At 38.6% G+C, this 21,929-nt stretch overlaps 1 protein-coding gene across 1 annotated transcript; it reads left to right on the top strand.

Annotated features, from left to right (window-relative positions):
- The first annotated feature begins 1,642 nt into the window (after positions 1-1,642).
- Positions 1,643-11,965, top strand: mmp25a (matrix metallopeptidase 25a). Its single transcript, XM_030140719.1, has 5 exons — positions 1,643-1,943; positions 5,674-5,787; positions 8,328-8,418; positions 11,420-11,592; positions 11,740-11,965. Exons 1-5 carry the CDS (start codon positions 1,769-1,771, stop codon positions 11,880-11,882), a joined length of 696 nt encoding a protein of 231 aa, XP_029996579.1. The 5' UTR covers positions 1,643-1,768; the 3' UTR covers positions 11,883-11,965.
- The last annotated feature ends 9,964 nt before the right edge of the window (positions 11,966-21,929 follow it).

Below are 21,929 nucleotides of genomic sequence, written 5' to 3'. Positions count from 1 at the left end.
AATTTACCCTGGGAATCCATCATTGTTGCCTACTCCTCTGTAAAGAAAGAAGCTATTAACTGTCCTACAAATATTTAAGTAACAGACGTCTAAATTTCAATTATAAAGACTCTAGTGGTGAGGGCAAAATGATTCCACGGTGGTTCTAGGATGTCCTGCAGTACCGGTGGTTCTGGTGTTAAGGAAGTAACTTAATAAACCTGATAACTTTTTCCTAGAGCTGAAACAATTAATTCGACTTGGATCAATTAAAAAATATATTATAATTTTCCAGAATCAACATTTTGTTTCCTTAATTTTGCTGCTGCTAAACATTGGTTCCACTGTTGTATTTCATGTGGATGCTTAATGAGACATACATGGTGCCAGGATCAACACAAACAACATAAGCGATGAGGACAAAAAGGCAGAAAATGTCTATATGCTCACTTTTCTACATTGGTCCCATCACTTAATCCTTTAAACTTTTAAGCTTTCACAAAAACATCAAAACTATTTGTCTTTATTTTTTTTTCAATCGTATGTTCGTTCCATCTTAAGTTGTTTTCAAGTTAACAAGTTGGATCCAACTGTGTTGAAGGCTGCAGTGCTCATTAGACTTGCCTGTTGTTTATATCTATAGATACTTTTATATATACTTTTATTGTTATTTCTTTATAGATATTTTTTTTATAATATATCCCTTTTATATTTTTTGTGGTTGTTTCAGCTGGTTATGGAATGAAGGACAAGTTGTTTGTCATTTTCAGACATTTCTGTTTCACATTATGATTGTTATTCAAATAATCATTTAATCAAATCAAAGAAAATAATCAATAGATTAATAGATTACAAAAATAACCAATCGCTGCAGCTCTGATCTTGATACTATAATAGAGCTGCACATACAGTACATGTTTTTTTGTGCCTTTTCTTTATGCTAAAAATGATTTATTAAAATTACAAGACAGTCTATTTCATTTTCTAATGGGCTTAATTTCATATACATTATTTTTGCTTAAAGACTTAAAAAATTGTCTTTTTTTTTTTTTTTTTCCTGTTTTTCAGTGACAAACATAAACCATGATAAAAACCATTCAGTGTTTTGCATGAAAGACTTGAAAATCTGGTAAAATTCCAGACACTGATATTTAAAAGAAGGTAAATGATGTAAATGATAACATATACTAATGCAGGACATATTTTAGATGGTTGTGCAATAAAATGAAGAAATAAGAACTATAGAGGAATTATTAGCATAGAGAAAGTATTTTTCACTTTTCTTTTGCCTAATCAAATAATTGTTTAATTGAATGGAAGAAAATCTATAGATTAATTGATTACAAAAATAATCAGCGGCTGCAGCTCTAGTTATCATGACTTATCAGGTGAAGCATAGACACACACAAATCCAACCCAAATCCATCTGTTGTCATTTTTATCACCTTTTTGCAGTTCATACTGACAGAAAACACTACCGGACTAATGGACACTGTCCCCAGTGAGACCCACAGTACTGTGAGCAGTGGCCAATCCAGATTAATGTCGGATTGTCTCACATTGCCAAATCCAGCCTGACATAATCAGTTGAGACATCTTCAGTGTGGGAGCTAATCTGTGGATTGTATCCTTACAGCTGCATTTATCACACTTTGCAAATGGACCCTTTAAACAACGTGAACGCTGGGGGTTTGTCGTGCCAGATGGAGAACCAGGAAGAAGAAGGGGCCACTGGAAACACTAGTGAAGAATACCAAACATGGAACGGGGACAGTGAAGGGGACGGGGAATGGCAAGAGCAGCAGGATGCGGAGATGGTGGTGGTCGACATGGAGACATGGAACGGGTTTATTTCAGGGGAATGGCACAGGGACAAGCAGAGGAAGAGGAGGTGTTGACTGAGCTGGTCGCAGGTGAACCAGTAACACCACAGCATGTCTTAAGGCTGAACAGTTACACAAACGGTGAGTCAGCATTAAACAGCCTTGTACTCCACCTCAAAGACGATCACAATCTGAAATTAACACTACATGGACATTTAGTGGGGTATCTGGGGAACCTTCCATTTCACATTCTGCATTGTTAGATTTGTGAGTGGAAACATCACAAGAATGTTTTTCACTTGGGAGAGGTGGAAAAGGTGCCCCCCCCGGTTGTGGACTACTGGTGCATGCCAAAGTTTTTGCACATACAGACAGACAGATGACGAACCAATGACAATACCCTGCAGCTAGGGCCAAGGTTAAAAACTGCACACACTGCACATTGGTCTTCACTGAGTTAATACAAGAAACACAAATGTCATATTAGATGGTCATGAAACCACAACATGTGTGGACAGATGTTAGACTACAGCTTTGACAAACTGTCAAAAGGTTAAAAACAATGTTGTATTTTATTTTATTTTTTCTTCTTGAGAACTTTCCTGCTTTGCAGCATTTTTGATACTTTTTGTGTATGTAAAGAAGCCCTGTTTGTTAACATTAAGCAACATTGTATGATTGTCATGTACCAAGTGAAAACTCCAATAAAAACTTTAATTACAAAAAAAAAAAAAATTTGTATGATCCAGAGCAGTGGGCTCAAGAGGCAAAAGCTAAAGGCAACATCAGATTTTTATCTAAATACCTCTTACATCATCTTATCAACTCTTCAATCAACAAGTCAGGTAATAAGTTATTGCATGAAATAGTAAATCTAACAAGGAAACCTTTAAACCATGATGCTGATGATGCTGATGATAAACCAGGTATTGATATTCACTTATCAGTTGTAGATGAAAGCTATGGTTAATTTTTTATTTTATTTTACTTTTTTTTTTTTTTTTACAATCAATATATGTAGATGAAAACATATTTATTTAGTGGGAGTGCCCACACAGATGGCCAGTGTTAGTGAACATTTAAAATACTTTAGGAATACATAATATTTTTACCTATTTATTGAAGAATTTATGATTTAAGATGTAACCTAACTTGTAATTAAATGTTTAGGAGTTTATATTTCAGATTAAGAGTACTTTATTGATCCCAGAGGAAACTGTGTTACAGTTGTTCCATACAAGTATAAGTAGGAGGGAAGAAGGCTCTAAATACACACACACACACACACACACACACACACACACAGATATATATAGTAAAGCACAATTACAACAACAATTTAAACAACATGTACTAGACAAATGTTATCAATATAAATAAAAGAAATATACATGAATAAATGCAAAATATTGTTGTGTGTTACTACAATTAGGAATTTTGCAGTCTGAATTTGTGGATCTTTTTGGACATATTTTAATGCCAAAATTTATCTGTAAGAAAAACAATAAATATCCTACCTTCAACCATCATATGCTTTTTAGGGACCGACCCGAAAGGTAAGGCCCTCTCACTCACAGTGAGAGGCCTTGCCTTGAAAGCAAGGCCCTATTGTTTTTTGTTCGTTTTTATATTATTATCATACCGTCGCGACTTTCAACTGGAATTTGACCCCCTAAACATGCTCAAAAACTCACCAAATTTGGCACAGATTTCAGGCCTGGTGAAAAATTTGATCAAATGAAAAAATTAACCCCATAACTACCAAAATGTGCTCTCTAGCGCCACCTATGAGAAAAAAACCCATAACGGCCCTAGTAGCCAGTAGGAATGGCGTAGAGACATGAAACCAACGCCAAAATGTTTGTTGGATGATGCACTACAAATGATACACTGACACACATGACCTAACTCCTAACAGAAGTTCGCAGTATGCCTTTCAAAATAAAATTTCTAAAACTAACTCGTCTGACACTGTTTGTCGTAGTGACTTCTAAATAGCACCAAAAGACAGAGTGAACCCTTCTCAAAAAACATGATCTTGCAACTTTTTCAGAACTACCTCAGTTTTTTTTTTTTTTTAGAAGCCTGGAAAGTTGTGATGTCTGGAACTCATTTTTCACTTCGGACTTTTTCCCCACGTTATATAAAAACATGATGATGATGATGATGATGATGACGATAAACCAGGTATTAATATTCACTTATCAGTTGTAGATGGAAGCTATGGTTAATTTTTTAATTTTATTTAACTTTTTTTACAATCAATATATGTAGATGAAAACATATTTATTTATTGGGAGTGCCCACACAAATGGGCAATGTTAGTTAACATTTAAAATACATTTAGATAATAGTATACATAATATCTATCCATTCAGGGGACTAACCACAACTGTCACATGTAAAAAAAATTTGAGATAGGATGTACGGTTATGGATTTATTACAATTTGTTTGTTTTTATACTTTTTCCACTTTAAACTGCCATTTGACCCCCTTAACATGCTCCAAAACTCACCAAAGTTAGTATACATGTCATGGTTGGTGAACACTTTCATACAATATCAAAATTAACCTCTTGGGTGCCAAAATGGACTCTGTAGCGCCACCTATGTACTAAAAAACACACAAAAACTGCCCTAGCAGCCAGTAGGAATGTCACAGACACATGAAAAAAATGCCAAAATATTGGTCTGATTGAGCCCGACAAATCATACACTGACACCCATGAGCTAACTCCAACAGGAAGTTGGCAATCTGCCTTTGAAAGTGACTCTACCTTCCTGCAATTACTGCTTATTCATTTCAGACTTTTTTTTCAAAAAAGTTATACATCATTAAATTTCCACAAGTCTGAAGAATCAATAAGTGAAAGAATTTTTGAGATAGGACCTACGGTTATGGAATAATTGCAATTTTTTGAAGAGTACTTTAACTTTCACCTTTGACTTTGAAAAAAATCCCTGTGAAACTCTTACTGGTGCAAATGTGCAAGTGTCTAGGGGTGGAGTAGCAATGAGAGAGCCTGTCTATTGTACAAGTGGTCCCAGGTTCAAATCCTAGGCTATGCAAATAATTTATTTATTTATTTATTTTCCCCGCACATTTTAAAACAGATTTTGCTGTATTGTATTATGGATATTTGACATTTTCACACATTACAGAGTACACGGAGTACATTTTTTCAAAATAAAAGCCTTATTAAAAATACTACATAATGACTATTAAATAACTTCTCCATTTTTATGCGAAACGCTCTACTGTTTCTACAGTTTTAGTTAATTAAAAATTATTCTCTCAAAGACACACACACACAGATACACAACAGGGTTTTCCAAAATAAAAGCCTTAAATGTGGTAAATCATGACTTTTATGCTCAACTGTTTGTATAATGTCAATTCATTCAGACTGATTCTGTCTCTCTAACACACACACACACACACACACACACATACACACAGTACACATACACACAGTAGGGTTTTTCCAAAGTAAAAGTCTCATTAAAAAGTGATGGTGGTTTCAGCAGAGGGCCGCTGGTGTTCTGTAGGGATATAAGGATGACAGACACAAAAGGGTGGGAGCTTATATCGGGACGGAAAGGTGTGAATGGAACTGAGGTGTCAGTGGTCACGGGAGGCAGAACGCAGGAGGCGGAACGTGCAATGCAAGGTCCTGCCCAATGCTGCTTGCAGCTTTAATTTAATATTAGGATTTATACTTTTATACCAACTACTGTAGCTTTCTATATACAGCCTTTTGCCTTGGTGTTTCAATTTATAATTTCCACTTTTTATATGAATGTCTCATAGCAGATTCCCCTGTTTTCAACACTGCACATTGGTCTTTTTGTTGTTGTTGTTGGATGTCAGAGTACCTGTGTTCACCTGAGGACAACATCTACAATGTGAGCTTCTCTCGGTTCAAGATCAGAGACTTGGACAGTGGTGCCGTCATCCTGGACATTAAAAAACACGGTCCAACAGGTACTGCCAGTCTGTCCTGTCCTTCTCAAAGACATTCTATATGTCTTTGAGAATAGACATATAGAACACACATTTTATGTATTTAAATGTGTGCTGTAATGTAAGGTTTGTCCTTACAGAGGCATGGGTCAGATATGTCACTGAAGTATAGGTATGCTACTTAATTAATCCAACTAAAGTATCTTCCTTAAAATTGTTGCATACATTCAGGATTCTACATTTTTATTTGTCACATACTCAAGGTCTAAACAGTGAAATGTGAGAAACATGTTATAGCATAGTCCCTGTTCAGAACTGTTGGAAAACTTTTCAAGCTAAGTTATTTCTCATATGTACCTCCAATGTATTATTGAAGTTTCAGGTTAAAATACAATGGCTATCCTTCATTTGGTCATGTCTGTATCACCCTGGTTATTTCTTGTATATTTCAGTGTCTGTTACTTCAGAAACAACTGAGGTGATGATAGAGCTGGGATGTTACAAATATGGACAAATTTCAATTAGTTGCTTCAGGCTCTGTTATCTCAAAATGATCTGTGTACTTTTCTCCTTCAAGAATGTTTTGATACTTTAACAATGCTTTCAGAACCCTCAGCCCTATTTTATAGATCAAAAAAGACATGAAATCTTTTTTTTTTTTTTTCACAATATGCATCCTTAAACAGCCAACTGTGATGCCGAACTTCAGGTGTTGGCACTAAAATGCAAATTGAAATGAAAAGAAATATTTCAGTAGACAAATATCTTTACGTTTTGCATCATGACTAACGTTAATACAAAGTCTACTGGGTCAATGTTTTACCAAGTAGCTGCTGTAAAAGTCAAGTTTTTCACATTGTTGTAAGAGTGACAAGACAAACAGGTGCATTTGTGAGAATAGTGCAGAGATGTGAGATCCAGTAAAATAATTAAATGGGCAAACTACATGTTAAGAAGGGATAGAATGATGAATATATGCATTTCAGTCAGAACCACACTTGTCAAAATAATGTCCATATATTTCGTGGCAAGTTCACTGATGCTAACCTAATACTTCTGTTGCTAGATTTATCAACATTTTCAGACTACCATAGCAAAAATATTTTCAAAAAGCACCTAAAAACAAATTTAGCTCCTTTTAAAATTTCTTTCAAAAGTTTTATCAGCTTTTAAAAAGTGACTCAAATGCTTAAGCGCATACATTTTTCTCTCTGTTTGCCTAGCTGTAAAAGTCAGTGTTGACAACTTAGACACTTTGTTGGTATATTTAATGATTTTTCAGACCCCTCTAGAGACTCTGTATCAAAAGAGCGACAAATCTATCAACTTTTTCTGGTGTAATGGACTTCATGCACAGCCCCACTACTTCTTGAACTTCAGGTGGGTCCTTTATTTCCTGTCTTTCATTATTGGATACACCGATTAATCCAGGTGTGCCTGCTACTTTTTGTTGTGACTACTGATTAATTAGGCATACCTGGATTATTCAGTGTGTCCAGTAATCAACGACAATAAATAAAGGACCCACCTGAAGTTCAGGAAGAAGTGGGGCAGTGCATAGAGTCCATTGGAGACTTTTGAAGACTTTGACGTGAAAGCATGTATCATTCTTTGTCTAAAACTGAATATAAATCACTCCCACTGACACTGATAGTTTTCTGTATTGTCTCTTTTTGGTCCATTAAGATTGTTAATGTAGACTGAAAATTAAAAATGTTACGTTTAATAATGTTCATGTATTACTGTGACTTGTTGTAGGCTCCTAAGTGGACTGTAAGGTTGAAAACCAAACCAAACTGAAGAAAATGAAGATAAATACTAAACAAACAAACAAACAAACAAACAAACAAACAAACAAACAAATAACCTAAGTCACTCCTCCATGGTGTCTCTTTTGGGCCACTTAAGGTAGTCCCCAAGCCCAGATAAACGAGGGTTGGAATCGGGACATTTTTTATAAAAATCAAGAATTGGCAGAGTATAGTTCATTTGTAGTTCTAAACATGTTTAGGGTGTTTTTATACTCACTTTTTGTCTGTTTTATTCCTCTCTCCTACATCGTACATGCACATTTATGCAATTTAGGTGATGACATCATTTAGACACCTCTAGCAACTTTTAAGACAGACAATAGATACTTTCACCAATGAGGATTTGGAAACACTGAACACCACAATAAACAACAATAAAATGAGGGACAAAGTTAGCTCTACAAACCTTATTCCAAAGATTTAGGGGGGAAAATTGAATGTAGCACAGGATCTCCTGAGATAAGACTCAGTTTTACCTTATATTTGGCAGCAGTGACCATGACCAAGAGAAAAATGGCCTCGTTTTGCCACATCAGGAAATATTTCAAACATTTAATTAACCTGAGCAAGGATTTCTGATAAGGAAATTGTGATTGTGAAATTGATGCATTAAATAAATAACATGGAAAATGAGAAGAAACATGCCAGTAATGCAAATTAATCCTCATACTGAGACTTGGCTCATAATCACTTGGCTCATTACTTTTGTTCCACTTCTCTTTTTCATTTCCTCTCTATTTATTTCCTCAGAAATTCAGGATGTCATTGAACTAGATACACGTCGGTTCATACAGTACCACTTCTCCCCAGCCTTCCTGGCACTCAGAGCCATAGGAGCTACGTAAGTCACACCACACACACATAAACATCAGTCATCATCAACACTGGTATTAGATCAGGGCTATCAAATCATTTTAGTTCAGGGACTACACTCAGCCCAATATGATCTCAAATGGGACAGACCAGTAAAATAATAAAATAATGTGAGCTCCAACCTTTTCTCTATGTTTTAGTGCAAAAAAGTAAAATTAAATTATTAAAATATTATATGTGCAAACTATCCTTTCACAAAAAATGTGAATAACATGAAAAACCTGAAATTTCTTGATATAAAAAAAAAAAGTATTAATTTCAAAAAATTTTGCCCCAACTTCTCACACATGTTCATTACAATTTACAGATCACAGTGGATCTACAGATATCCAAAACATTTAGTAACAGGCAAAATAATGTAAAAAATTTGGAGTTTGGAACTAAAATGACTTTGACACACTTGACTTAATATCTTCAGTTTAATTTGTTTGCACAAATTTATCCCGTGGGCCAGATTGGAAACTTTGGGGGGCTGGTTTTGGCCAGCTGACAAATGTTTATTAAAGCTGGAATGAACTCTGCTGTTTTAGGTTCATCTAAATAGAGGCGGCAACATGGAGTCAAGACAAAAGCATCACCACCTGCCTATTACATAATATTATAAATAATACATGTAAGTAAGAATAGTCAGAAACAAATTAAAAACTGGCAGCATTGATCAACCTTCAACAATGTAAATGTAATTCACTTAACAATATCAACTCTTTTTTGTGAATCCTAACCCACAACTTTAACCTTAAACACATCACCGGTGAGCCAGTGGATGTGAAGAGGTTTGAACTAGCCATAACCATTTTATAGTGCTGTTGTTTGTTTTTAAGTGATGCATAATATTTAAAATAGTGTTTCAGTGACATTTTAAATACAAATACTAATCACATTGACCGAGGTTCAATTCCAGTCAAAGCTCTTTGTTTCATGTCATCCCATCTGACCGATCTATTTCCAATACACTTTAATACATCCATATTGGACATAAAAGCTGCAGCTATCAATTATTTTTGTCATCAATCTATCAATTATTTTCTTTTGTTCGATTCGATTAGAAGATTCCTCTTTTGGATTCTTCTAATTGTAAATCTGACTCTGAAGGAGTCAGTGCATCACCATCCATGAACCTCACCACACATCACTAGGCCCTTAAGGCAGTAATCATACTTGGTTTCACACATAACATCATACTGTCATACATGCACAACTATACTTTTACGCACACACTACTACACCCTCATACATACACAATCATACTCTCTCACATATACTATTATACTCTCTCACACACTAGTATACGCTCACACACATACTATTATACTCTCACACATATACTACTATACTCTCACAAATATACTACTATACTCTCACACACGTATACTACTATACTCTCTCACACATATACTACTACTATAGTGTAGTGTAGTGTAGATTCTCACTGAAGGCATCAAAACTATGAATGAACACATATAGAATTATATAGTTAAAAAAAGTGTGACATAACTCAAAACATGTTTTATATTTTAGATTCTTCAAAATAGCACCCTTTGCTTTGATTACTGCTTTGCACATTCTTGACATTCTCTCGATGAGGTTCATGAGATAGTCAGCTGAAATGTTCAACAGTCTTGCAGGACTTCCCAGTGATTCTGAGCACTTTTTGGCCATCTGCGGTCCATCTCATGTCATTTAAATGAGAAGGTGTGTCCAAACTTTTGACTTTTATATAAACTACCGCTTTGACATGTGGGGGACAATGAGTTCTAGATCATCTGATACAGTTCATTCCTTTACTTTCTTTACTCTCTTGGTAAATTCCACTGGCATTTTCAGTTGAATCACCTCCCAGCTGGCATGTCTGTTTCTGCGCATGAAATGTGACACCATGGCAACATGGTCCTATTGTTTATCTGTTGCTAGGTAACCCACTTCAATGATGATTCTATGATTCTGGGCATAGCAACATGATTGGCCACTGGGAGGCCATTGTATTCCAAAATTACTAATATCTCCCAAAATACTGGTCCTATCAACTTGTCATTTTCGCTAGTCTCTTCCTGGACCAAAAACACATAAGTATGCCGAAATGCAGCTGTCAGCTCTTTGCAGATTTTTTTTTTTTTTTTTCCAGAATCCACTTCCCTTTTATAATATAGGATATTTCTATAGATATAAACCATAACAAACAAGTCAAATGTCCTCTACAACCAATATGTGCTATAGCCTGACCAATATGGGATTTTGGGGGCTGATGCTGATACCAATATTGGGGACTAAAAAAAAAGCCATTACCCGATATATTGGCTGATATGCAATATATTGACCGAAAACCAATATATCGGCCGATATATGAAATAAGAACATTGATATACACAGGATATAATAGTCTTTTATTAGATAATGCTGGGCATGTGAATTAACAGTTGCATACATCTTTGTTTATCTCACAAAGATAATTTACACAACTTTAAAATGCTGTGTAATAGTCTTGTATTAGACTAGTATGTGACCTGTGGGGAAACACAGGTTGTAGATGTGGTAGTTTTTATGCTGGGGACTTTTGGGAAAAGATGTGAGTCTATATTTAATAAGTAGTGAAATAAAAATTGTTTGGTAAATCATTCTTTAAAATTAACAATTAATATTAATCTACACTATTAGCCTAATACCCAGGCCCGCCTGCAGAATGAAATTGTGAGATACACAGGAAGCCATGGACTGGGATGAGGGGTGAATAGTTCATGAGACTGGGGGTGGATAGCAGTCCATGATTTTCGGAGCGGGGTGGGGGTGGGGGTGGGGGTGGGGGGTTGGGGTTGCGGTCCATGATAGGGTGTAGTGGAGGTAAAAATAGGGAACATGACCACAGCGTGTTATGAGTGCGTCATTCTCACACATAAAGAATAAATATAAAAACATAGTATGTTAAATCTTTCCAGTATGAACCAACCTCAGTTGATGGGTTGCTTGTCTCACAGGTTGGAGTTCACAGTGGGCAGCAAGGCTCTACATCACTTTCGTCTAATTGAGAGACACTTCTTTCGAAACTTGCTGCTTAAAACCTTTGACTTTGAGATCGGCTTCTGCATCCCACACAGCAGGAACACCTGTGAACACATCTATTGCTTACCCAACATCGAACCGGAGATAGGTAAAGAACTGACGCACAGAAACACCAGTCACAGATAAAAAAACACTTTCATTGTCTGCACCAGTACTGAGATTGCATAGTCTATTTGAGACTTTTAATCTTGGTATTAGTATTTAATGAAGTGTATTTTTTCTTTTGCTTTTCCAGTTGAGGAAATGATTGCCAGCCCGTTTGAGACGCGCTCGGACAGTTTCTACTTTGTCAACAACAAGCTCATCATGCATCACAAAGCGGAATACTCCTTTAGTCCACGGCGAGAAGGAAACCCAGTTAATGAACGAGGAAACTAAGATGGAACTGGCTCACTTGTATCTAAAGTCCAGTTTTAATCACCTTTATTGTCCCTGAAGGGAAATTAAGTTTCCCTTATCTGCGATGTTTTCGTAGTGGATTTACTGTGTAACTGTTCTGGAAGTGTTTATGTTCTATGGTTTTTGGTGAGACAAATTCTTCTTTCCAGAAACCTTGATGTTTGTGGTGTGAAAGGAGGTAGTGTGTAGTTAACGCTCATAGACCTAAACAGCAGCTAGTGACAAAAGCATTTACTGATCTAAAACATTTAGTGACTTTTGAACCACTAATCCTATCACTAAATGTAAATACAGTTTCTCAGTTTTTCAATGGCATCAGATGTCTGTGTAAGTTGGCCCAGGTCATCATTCTTGGTAGTTTTTTTCAGGTTCAACTGGACTACTGGTTCAAGTGGACTACTACAACTGGTTCAAGTGGACTACTACTCTACACCAACGACTGCCGTAGCATCTCACCCACCACAACATACCTAAAATACTCAGACAACACAGCCATCCTTGCACTTCTCTCCAACAATCAATCCACTCTGGACTACCACAACACAGTCACCCACTTCACCGAGCTATGCACAGACAGTTATCTGGAGATCAGTGTCAACAAGACCAAGGAACTATGGTTTAACCCCCCCTCACAACAGGATCCCATTATCATAAACACACAAACAGTTGAGTCAGTTGACACCTTCAAATATCTGGGAATAACTCTGGACAATAAACTCACCTTTGATCAGCACACCACAGACATTCAAAAAAGGAGCCAACAAAGACTGTCAGCCATCCGCAAACTTAAAGGATTACACGTTGCACCCCACCTCCTGTTGTTACTCTACAAAAGTATCATCCAACCCATCCTCCTGTACTGCTCCACATGTTTTTACACCATGCTTTCTTGTCACTAACCGAGCCAAATTCACACACATCACAAATACAGCTGCTAAAATCATCGGCCTCCCCACACCCAACCTCACAGAACTAAATAACAGATCCATCACCCGAATGGCAAACACAATAGTCCAGGACATCACGCACCCATTACACCGCTACTTCATCCCACTACCCTCAGGACGCAGGTACAGGACATTAAAATTCAGGAGGGCCTGTCTTGGGAAAAGCCTGATCCCCGCAGCCATAGCCACCCTAAACACCAGGCCCCGCTGACAGGCTGACCAGCCTGCTAACTGTCACTTCACCAATGTCTCTTTTTGTTATGTCTGCCCCTACTGTTGTTGTTGTTGTCTGTGTTGTATAATGTTGCTGTCTTTTTCTTGTAATGTTCAGTCAGTGAAGACGAATTTCCCCATGGGGACCAATATATTAAATCTAATCTAATCTAGTTTTGCTCTTTTGAAAACGTTTAGTCTCTCATCAAAGAGATTTATTCTGTTCCTTAAAAAAATAAAATAAAAAAAAAAAAAAATACCAAGAGGTATGGCATCAGCAGCTGTGGCTACAGGGGTAGTTTACCACCACCAGAGGGGGAGTGTGAGAGCAAATGAAAAATGGGTCAATAATGTAAAGCGCTTTGAGTATCCAAAAAAGTACTATAGAAATCTAATCCATTATTATTATTATTATTATTATTAGATTTGTCTTTTTTTTTTGGACAATCAGAGGTTCCATAGTAAACATGGAAATACACTATATTGCCAAAAGTATTCGCTCACCCATCCAAATAATCAGAATCAGGTGTTCCAATCACTTCCATGGCCACAGGTGTATACAATCAAGAACCTAGGCATGCAGACTGCTTTTACTAACATTTGTGAAAGAATGGGTCGCTCTCAGGAGCTCAGTGAATTCCAGCGTGGAACTGTGATAGGATGCCACCTGTGCAACAAATCCAGTCAGGAAATTTCCTCGCTCCTAAATATTCCACAGTCAACTGTCAGCTGTATTATAAGGAAGTGAAAGTGTTTGGGAACGACAGCAACTCAGCCACGAAGTGGTAGGCCACGTAAACTGACGGAGCGGGGTCAGTGGATGCTGAGGCGCATAGTGCGAAGAGGTCGCCAACTTTCTGCAGTCAATCGCTACAGACCTCCAAACTTCATGTGGCCTTCAGATTAGCTCAAGAACAGTGCGCAGAGAGCTTCATGGAATGGGTTTCCATGGCCGAGCAGCTGCATCCAAGCCATACATCACCAAGTGCAATGCAAAGCGCCGGATGCAGTGGTGTAAAGCACCCCGCCACTGGACTCTAGAGCAGTGGAGGCGCCTTCTCTGGAGTGACGAATCGCGCTTCTCCATCTGGCAATCTGATGGATGGTTCCGGGTTTGGCGGTTGCCAGGAGAACGATACTTGTTGGACCGCATTGTGCCAAGTGTAAAGTTTGGTGGAGGGGGGATTATGGTGTGGGGTTGTTTTTCAGGAGCTGGGCTTGGCCCCTTAGTTCCAGTGAAAGGAACTGTGAATGCTTCAGCATACCAAGACATTTTGGACAATTCCATGCTCCCAACTCTGTGGGAACAGTTTGGATCTGGCCCCTTCCTCTTCCAACATGACTGTGCACCAGTGCACAAAGCAAGGTCCATAAAGACATGGATGACAGAGTCTGGTGTGGATGAACTTGACAGGCCTGCACAGAGTCCTGACCTCAACCCCATAGAAGACCTTTGGGATGAATTAGAGCGGAGACTGAGAGCCAGGCCTTCTTGTCCAACATCAGTGTGTGACCTCACAAATGCTCTTCTGGAAGAATGGTCAAAAATTCCCATGAACACACTCCTAAACCTTGTGGAAAGCCTTCCCAGAAGAGTTGAAGCCATTATAGCTGCAAGGGGTGGACCGACATCATATTGAACCCCATAGACTAGGAATGGGATGGCACTGAAATTCATATGTGAGTCAAGGCAGGTGAGCAAATACTTTTGGCAGTATAGTGTACTATTATTCTTCTGCCCATTAAGTTTGACAAATGACAGTGATTGTAGACACTTGTTCATACATTCCATTAGTTTCTGGAAAAAGTCAGTTTTAGTTATAGGTCTGTAAGAGTTAATTTGTGTGAACACAGTCAATCCACTGGTTGCACTCGATAATGGTCTGCTTCAAAATTTTTTGTGTCTTGCAAATTGGAGCAGTTGGTTTTTTCGGGGATGATACTGTCAGAAAAAACAATACCCATTTTACACTTAGGTGGTTCGGCACCACTACTCAGCTGAGAACCACTTCTTTCTGTTTGACCATTGAAGGGCCTGGAAAACTGCTTCCAGAGTGGTACCAACTCTTTGCTGGGCTGTAACCAAGAAGCTACAGCTAGTGGAAAAGCAAACTGGTTCTTAGGAAGCCTTCAAGAAGAACCAGCACTGGCTATGAAACTAGAACAGGGATGGTGTTGGTGAAAAAGGGGTGGGTGATCTGCTTCAGTAGGAGTCAATGTGTTAAACTGTATTAGACTTTTATGCTGCTAAAACAGCTTATCACAGCTTAGTTACTTTATATAATATATCTGTGGAATCATTCATCTGGTATTTGTTTGGAAATAAATGAAATAATTGTGTATCAAATTAACATAATATCTTGCAGTGAAAATGGTTCTGATATTTTTTTCTTTTTTTAAATTTTACCAGTCGATTAACCCTTAAAGACTCAAAAGTATTTAACTGTTGATCCACTAATCTTATCAGTACATGTACAGCTAAAATGCAGATTGTCAGCTTTTCAGAGGCATCAGATGTCTTTTTCAGATAGTCTCTGTAGTGAACATGGAAACAGAGTCACCTTCTGCAACACTGATTCACCAATACATGGACATGGAGTTTGACAAATGACAAATTTGATACAACAACCTCTGAATCTGCTCTTTCATAAAGATCTACATGGTCAGTGAATTAAACAGGGGTGACTGCAAAAAAAAAAAAAAAAATCTCAAACCTGAACATTTTTCTTCAGGTCAGGTCATGAGGAATGGGTCACTGGTGGGCCTACATCCTGCAATTCACAGGTCTGCATAGGAGCAAATTAAAAAATCATAGGCCCCTGAGGAATAAAGTTTTGTGGCCCCTCAACCACCCAACTCACATTGAACATCATTTTACACATCATGTAAAGGGAGGTTTGGGGGGCCCTCCTTTGAGAAAATGTTGAAAATTGTAACACCTAAAGTGCTTTTTCATACGATTTCAGATGGAATGTACTTGTTTGAGTATTGCAAAAATACAATGCAATTCTGCTCATTAATCCACCACTGGATCTGCATTAGGAAGTATGAGCTGAGCTTTCAACGGTGATGTGATGTAATGCTTGGTTAAGGCTTTCACTTCCGCATAAATAAGAGGTTGGGGCCAATACAACATTAATATGTATAATCTTATTTTTTCACTGATGTTTAATTCACATTGGATAACTAACTCTATATCTAGAATCACTTTGGACAAAATTAACACATTTAAAAAAATGTGCAAGACCGTTTTTGAACATGTCTTTTGGCTGAGCCAAACTTCCAATTATACTACAGACTAGTTGATGCGTGAATCAGCGGGTTAACCCGTGGGTCAGGTCGGGGCTGGTCAAAAAAATGTCACTTTATTTGTCGGGCGGGTCATTGATTTAGCAGACACAAAAATACGTTCAGTATCATGTACAAATTCCCTATAGTAAGTTAAAATATTTAGTGATATATAGCCTAATATATTTTATATCATAATACTGGAAGGTCGCAGAGCATCTGTGTGTGTTTGTGTGTGTGTGTGTGTGTGTGTGTGTTTGTTTATGTGTGTGCACTGGCATCTGCAGGTGTAGTCAGTACAGCATGTGTGTCTTATGGAGAAGTCCCTCCCCCTGCTCTTACAATTATCCCTCCACTCTTATGTATTAATCCCCCGTTTTATTCATCTCCTTCCCCTTATGATTTGTTGACCCACATCTCATAAGTGTTTTATGTTTCATTTTCAGTTTTACGGCCAAGTCCCGCAGGTAATGCGCTGATCCACATCACTACTACAGACATATCCCAACAGATCATAAGGTGGCAATAATACTCCATGTGACACACACACAGCAGCTCTATTGCTAAGGTCAGCTTTATGCCATGAAAGTACTTTTCTACCACTCATCACATTTGTCAGTGTGTGCGAGCATAATACCAAACACCCCATTGTGTTAATAAGTTGCACCAACTGCTGTAAGGCTTTCCATCCATTCCCACCTCCTCTATCCACACCCAATGCCATTTATTTTTCAGTCCATTGTCGACCTGGAGGATGTCTTCACCGGTCTTCATCTGCTTGCCTTCTATCTCTACGAGCGTCACCACGTACAGTTGGCTTCTCTGAAGTTGTTGGCTTGGTTTGTCTCCCCAAGACCAGCCCCCTCTCTACTACTGATTGGCTAGTAGCTGTAATTGAACTTCTTGAGAGCGAAAGCCATTGGCTGAGAGCGAGAAGGTTATCAAAGCCCAGGTTTGAGCCCTTGATATTGTACTGGCTCTGATCTTTTTGCACGCATGACATTTATCCTGCATTTCCCCCCCGTTGCTGATCGCTGCATGCCAGAAGTCCAGCATGGTGCGGGAATCCTATCACTCAGGAAAATACCTGGTTTTCGCTGAAAAATGCAAAGGATAATATAAAAAAGTGGCGATAAATCACTTGGTAATGGTTAATTCATTTGGATGTCATCATAAAAAAATTGTTCAGGGTCTTTATGGGTCAATTTGGGTTAATCCCAGATGCTTGTCATTCCCTTTAGAAACTGTGCAGACTTCACATAGTCCACGTGTGCAGATATTATGAATAGAGTGGACAGTGGTGTGGGTATTTGTTTTGAGGAAGCCAAGTGAGAAAAAACCTTTAATCTACATGCTTTTTTGAAGGTGGGGGATAGAAAAGTGTATGTCACAGCTTATATGTATTTAATGTAACTGCAAGAGCTAATAGAGCGCCCAGTCATTTTACCAGGACTTACAGGCGCTAGTTATCTGACTGACATTTACAGCACCGACACATGCTCTCTTGTGCACACACACACACATGCACACACACAGTCCTCTGAAAAATTTCTACATTTCCTTATAAATACACCCCCCATACACACACACAAAAACACACACACTGCTTAATGCTCAATACAGATTCAACAGTAAATGAAGAAAGCGTTTATTCATAATCTCAATTAGGAGATGCTTTACGAGTTTTACGTTCTCATGAAAAATAACCCACATACTCCACTGTATGTGCTTGACGTACACAAATATTTTCTATACATCCTTGCCATTTAAAACTAGAAAAGCACTCGGAGAGCGCAGACCTCCGCCAAGGCTGATCAGTGGCCCCCCCCGTGGGCCCCCCCACGCCAAGGAGGTTATGTTTTTACCAGGGTTTGTTTGTTTGTCTGTTTGTCTGTCTGTTAGTGTGCAACATAACTCAAAAAGTTATGGACAGATTTTGATGAAATTTTCAGGGTTTGTTGGAAATGGGCCCCCCCGTGGGCCCCCCCACCCCCGATCACCACCAAAATTTAATCATTTCTTCCTTATCCCATTTCCAACAAACCCTGAAAATTTCATCAAAATCTGTCCATAACTTTTTCAGTAAAAAAAAAAAAAAAAAAAAAAAAAAAAAAAAAAAAAAATCACTAAAATAATTGAACACATATTGGTCCCTGGCCAGCTCCCCACTGCGGTCATCAGGGAAGATAGCAGGATTGTTCCAGTCCATGTGTGATGCACTCTTGAGGGGGGGCTCCCTCCCTCCCTCTCCTTCCTCAGGAGACATTGTGGAGGATAGTCCAGGCCACAGTGATGTCACATGACCTCAAAGGGCTGACCCTTAAGCGGTGAAGACAGTGAAAGCGTTCCTTCAGGAGGTCAAAGGTCATTTGGATCGTGGTCCTTGTCCTGGTATGGGCATGACTGTAGGCCTGCTGTGGTTCCTGGGGGTCTGTGTATGGTGTCAGGAGAAAAGGATGGTAGGTAGACCCCCTGTCCCCCAGAAACACACCAGACAATTCACCTGTCAACACAAAACCTCAGCATCACAACCTCATAAATACAGGGACATTCTGGACACAGACATGATGTAAAACGTGGTTGTTAATAGAGGTTGTATGGCTCACCTTGTGATAGGAGTTGACAGATTCCAGAGGTCTGATAGACTCAGGAGTCATGGACTGAACCAGAACCAGAACCAGACCACTGAGACACAACACTGATGAGACAGTCAGCATGGACCATCTGAAATGATCAGATGAAGAATATTAAACTAAACACTGAACCATGTTCATGAACCCATAAAGGCCCAGCACTACTTTAATGTCAGTTCACAAATGAATGTTCTCTATATCTAACCTTTCTGAAGTAATTTATCTCCATTTGTTATATTATCTTCTGTAGTTTGTATTTTATCAGTATAAATCAGATATTTTCCTATATTTAATTCACTGATCATGTAGATGTTCATTAAAGCTCAGATTAAAGTTGATGGTTATTATATCAGAAACAGATCAAACTGAATAAACTGTCTTTCAGTCCAATCTGTCATTAACTGAACATAAACCCAGTGTGTCCATCCACTGTCATTGATCCAACTCCATGGGTTTAACTGGTGAATCAATGTTGTAGAAGATGATGATGTTTCCATGGCAACTATAGAGCCTCTGAACATCCAAATGGGTCATATCTGATGACCATGAGAAGACGAAGAACTGCATTTTAAACCAATTATTGACGTGGATTAATAGGGTTAGTGGATCAACAGGAATTAAACAGTTTAGATCAGTAGTGATTGATGTTTGGGTCTTTATGGGTTAATTAACAATATCATAAAGTCATGAGTCATAATAAGATAAGTTTATTTATCCCAAAGGTAAATTCACTGAACTCATTTCTCAGTTCTTCAGTCTGATGCAGTTACATTTACACAATTTCACTCACATCTACAGTCAGTTAAACTTATAATTTCACAGCTACGTTTTCACAGATGTTCATTAACTCTGTGGTTGTAATTGTGATGTTTCAGTGGAACAGTCAGTGTGTGTTTGTGCTCTACTTACTCATTCAGGTGGTCTGCAGTCCTTTACCGCTGTCTCTGGTTGTTTTTGTAACTGTGGTGGTGTTGTCTTTCCATTTCATTCGCTCCTTTACTTCCTCGTTAGCCAAACTGAGGAGTTTTGCGCCCGACGGGGTAAAGTCGGCAGCTCTAGTTACCATGGTGAATCGGTGAATCTGTGATCGATGTCGGGGTCTATTTGAGGAAGCTGGGTGCGCGCACTTATCCAGGATGAGTTACACCTGGCTGGATGAATCCGTGTCCGTTCATCCTGGCTTGGTCTTTGTGAAACTGATTAAGCCTGGACTCCCATGTTTTGGATTCGTTGAACGCGGCTTAGTCATCCTGGATGACGGAATCCTAGTTTCGTGAAACAGGCCCCAGCTATTCAATTTCAGTGACGTTGATAATGATGCTTTGATAAGACTGGTGTGAAGCCAAGGGGTGGGTGGCTTCCCTCGGCATCCTCCTGACTAATCACAGGTGGGCAGTGTCATGACAGTCTGTTACAAACCAGAGACTAGTGGAACCCAATAGCGTGTGGTGAACGACAACAGACTGACTCGAATAAGCGTAAATGCAAATTAAAACTTATTTGTACATATATGAATATATATACACAGAAGGGAAACAAACTCAGACAAAGGAGAACCAAGGGTGTCACCGAACTGGGAGAGTGTGGAGCTTAAAAACACACACCGGGAAAAGAACACAGGATGTAAACCGAATGGAGATATATGCAACGGTCTGAACTCAGTCACGGACTCAATTAACAAAAACCCAAGCACCACCATCATACAAAGTATATCAAAATGAGAGAGACCGTCTTACCAGCATGGAAGCGAATACGTTCTGACACACAGCACAGGAGCTGCAGGGCCTTTCAGCAGGAGGAGAGCTTGATCGCAGATCAGCTTCTGGTGTGTGCCATTACCTGGTCAATCATAGAGGGGGAGGGGAGGAAACAGCAGACAACCAAACCAAAAAGTGGGTCATGACACAGTCACGTGATTGGTTTATTTATTTTTATGTTTTTATCCAAAGGTTGCCACCTTGGCCTGTCCTCCTCACAGACATACACTGTGCAAAGAGGTGTAACAATATGAAAATTTCATATCACGGTTATTGGGGCCAAAATTATAACGGTTATTATTATTATTGCGATATTGTTGAAATGTGCTCAAAATGTTCAAAAAGTACTTATATACACACTGAAATAATTTAACCAAGCTGTATTTTGAAAAAAAAAAAAAAAAGAAAACATGCATAAGTACTCTTCTGATGGTAGAAACATTACAATATTAACATGAAAACATCAAACATACAAATTAGATGGCACCTTATGGCCATAAGAGATAACTGCACTAGGGGTGGGAATTGATAGGCTTTTATCAATATCAATGCCATTGTCAGTTCTGCTTTACCAATCCAATTCCTTATCAATTCTCCAATTGATTCCTGAGTCAGAAAAAAAGTAGTTGGACAGGTCATAGTGGAGCTTGTTGACCATTTCCCATATCAAATCATTTACAGTGTTACAGTGAGAGAGGGGGAGATGTGTGGGATGGAGGTGTCTGTTGACTCAAAACCAGATGGACCGGGTCTGTGCGGTCATTCCAGTCCGTGCCCTCAGAAGGAGGTTGTCCGTGCGCTTGGACTGGATTTGTGCGGGAGCCTTGCTATCCCCAGATTTCTGGAGCACTGTCTGTGCAGGTGCCTTCAGCCATGTTTTCGCAGGCCAAACACTGCAAACTGCGCATGCTTGCCTGGAGTGCTGCTGCTTACCCAGGAAATGAGCAGTTTATTACCATGAGTTTTCAAAATGCTGAACACGGTTTTAATGATAGTTAGGATTTAAATGGTAATACTAACCATCAAGAATTTACCGCGGTTTATGTTATACCGTTAATCATTACATCCCTAATGTACAATATTGTGTTTCACCGCTTATTCACTATGTAACATTTAAAGAGGCACTGTTTTACGCATTGTGAAATGCTCAATGAGAGGAGAGAGATGGGGAAGAAAATGACAGCAACA

Source organism: Sphaeramia orbicularis, chromosome 8 (assembly GCF_902148855.1).
Source record: "Sphaeramia orbicularis chromosome 8, fSphaOr1.1, whole genome shotgun sequence".
NCBI lineage: Eukaryota > Metazoa > Chordata > Actinopteri > Kurtiformes > Apogonidae > Sphaeramia > Sphaeramia orbicularis.
Note: the sequence above shows the minus strand (reverse complement) of the source record. Positions and strands in the feature narration are given on the sequence as shown.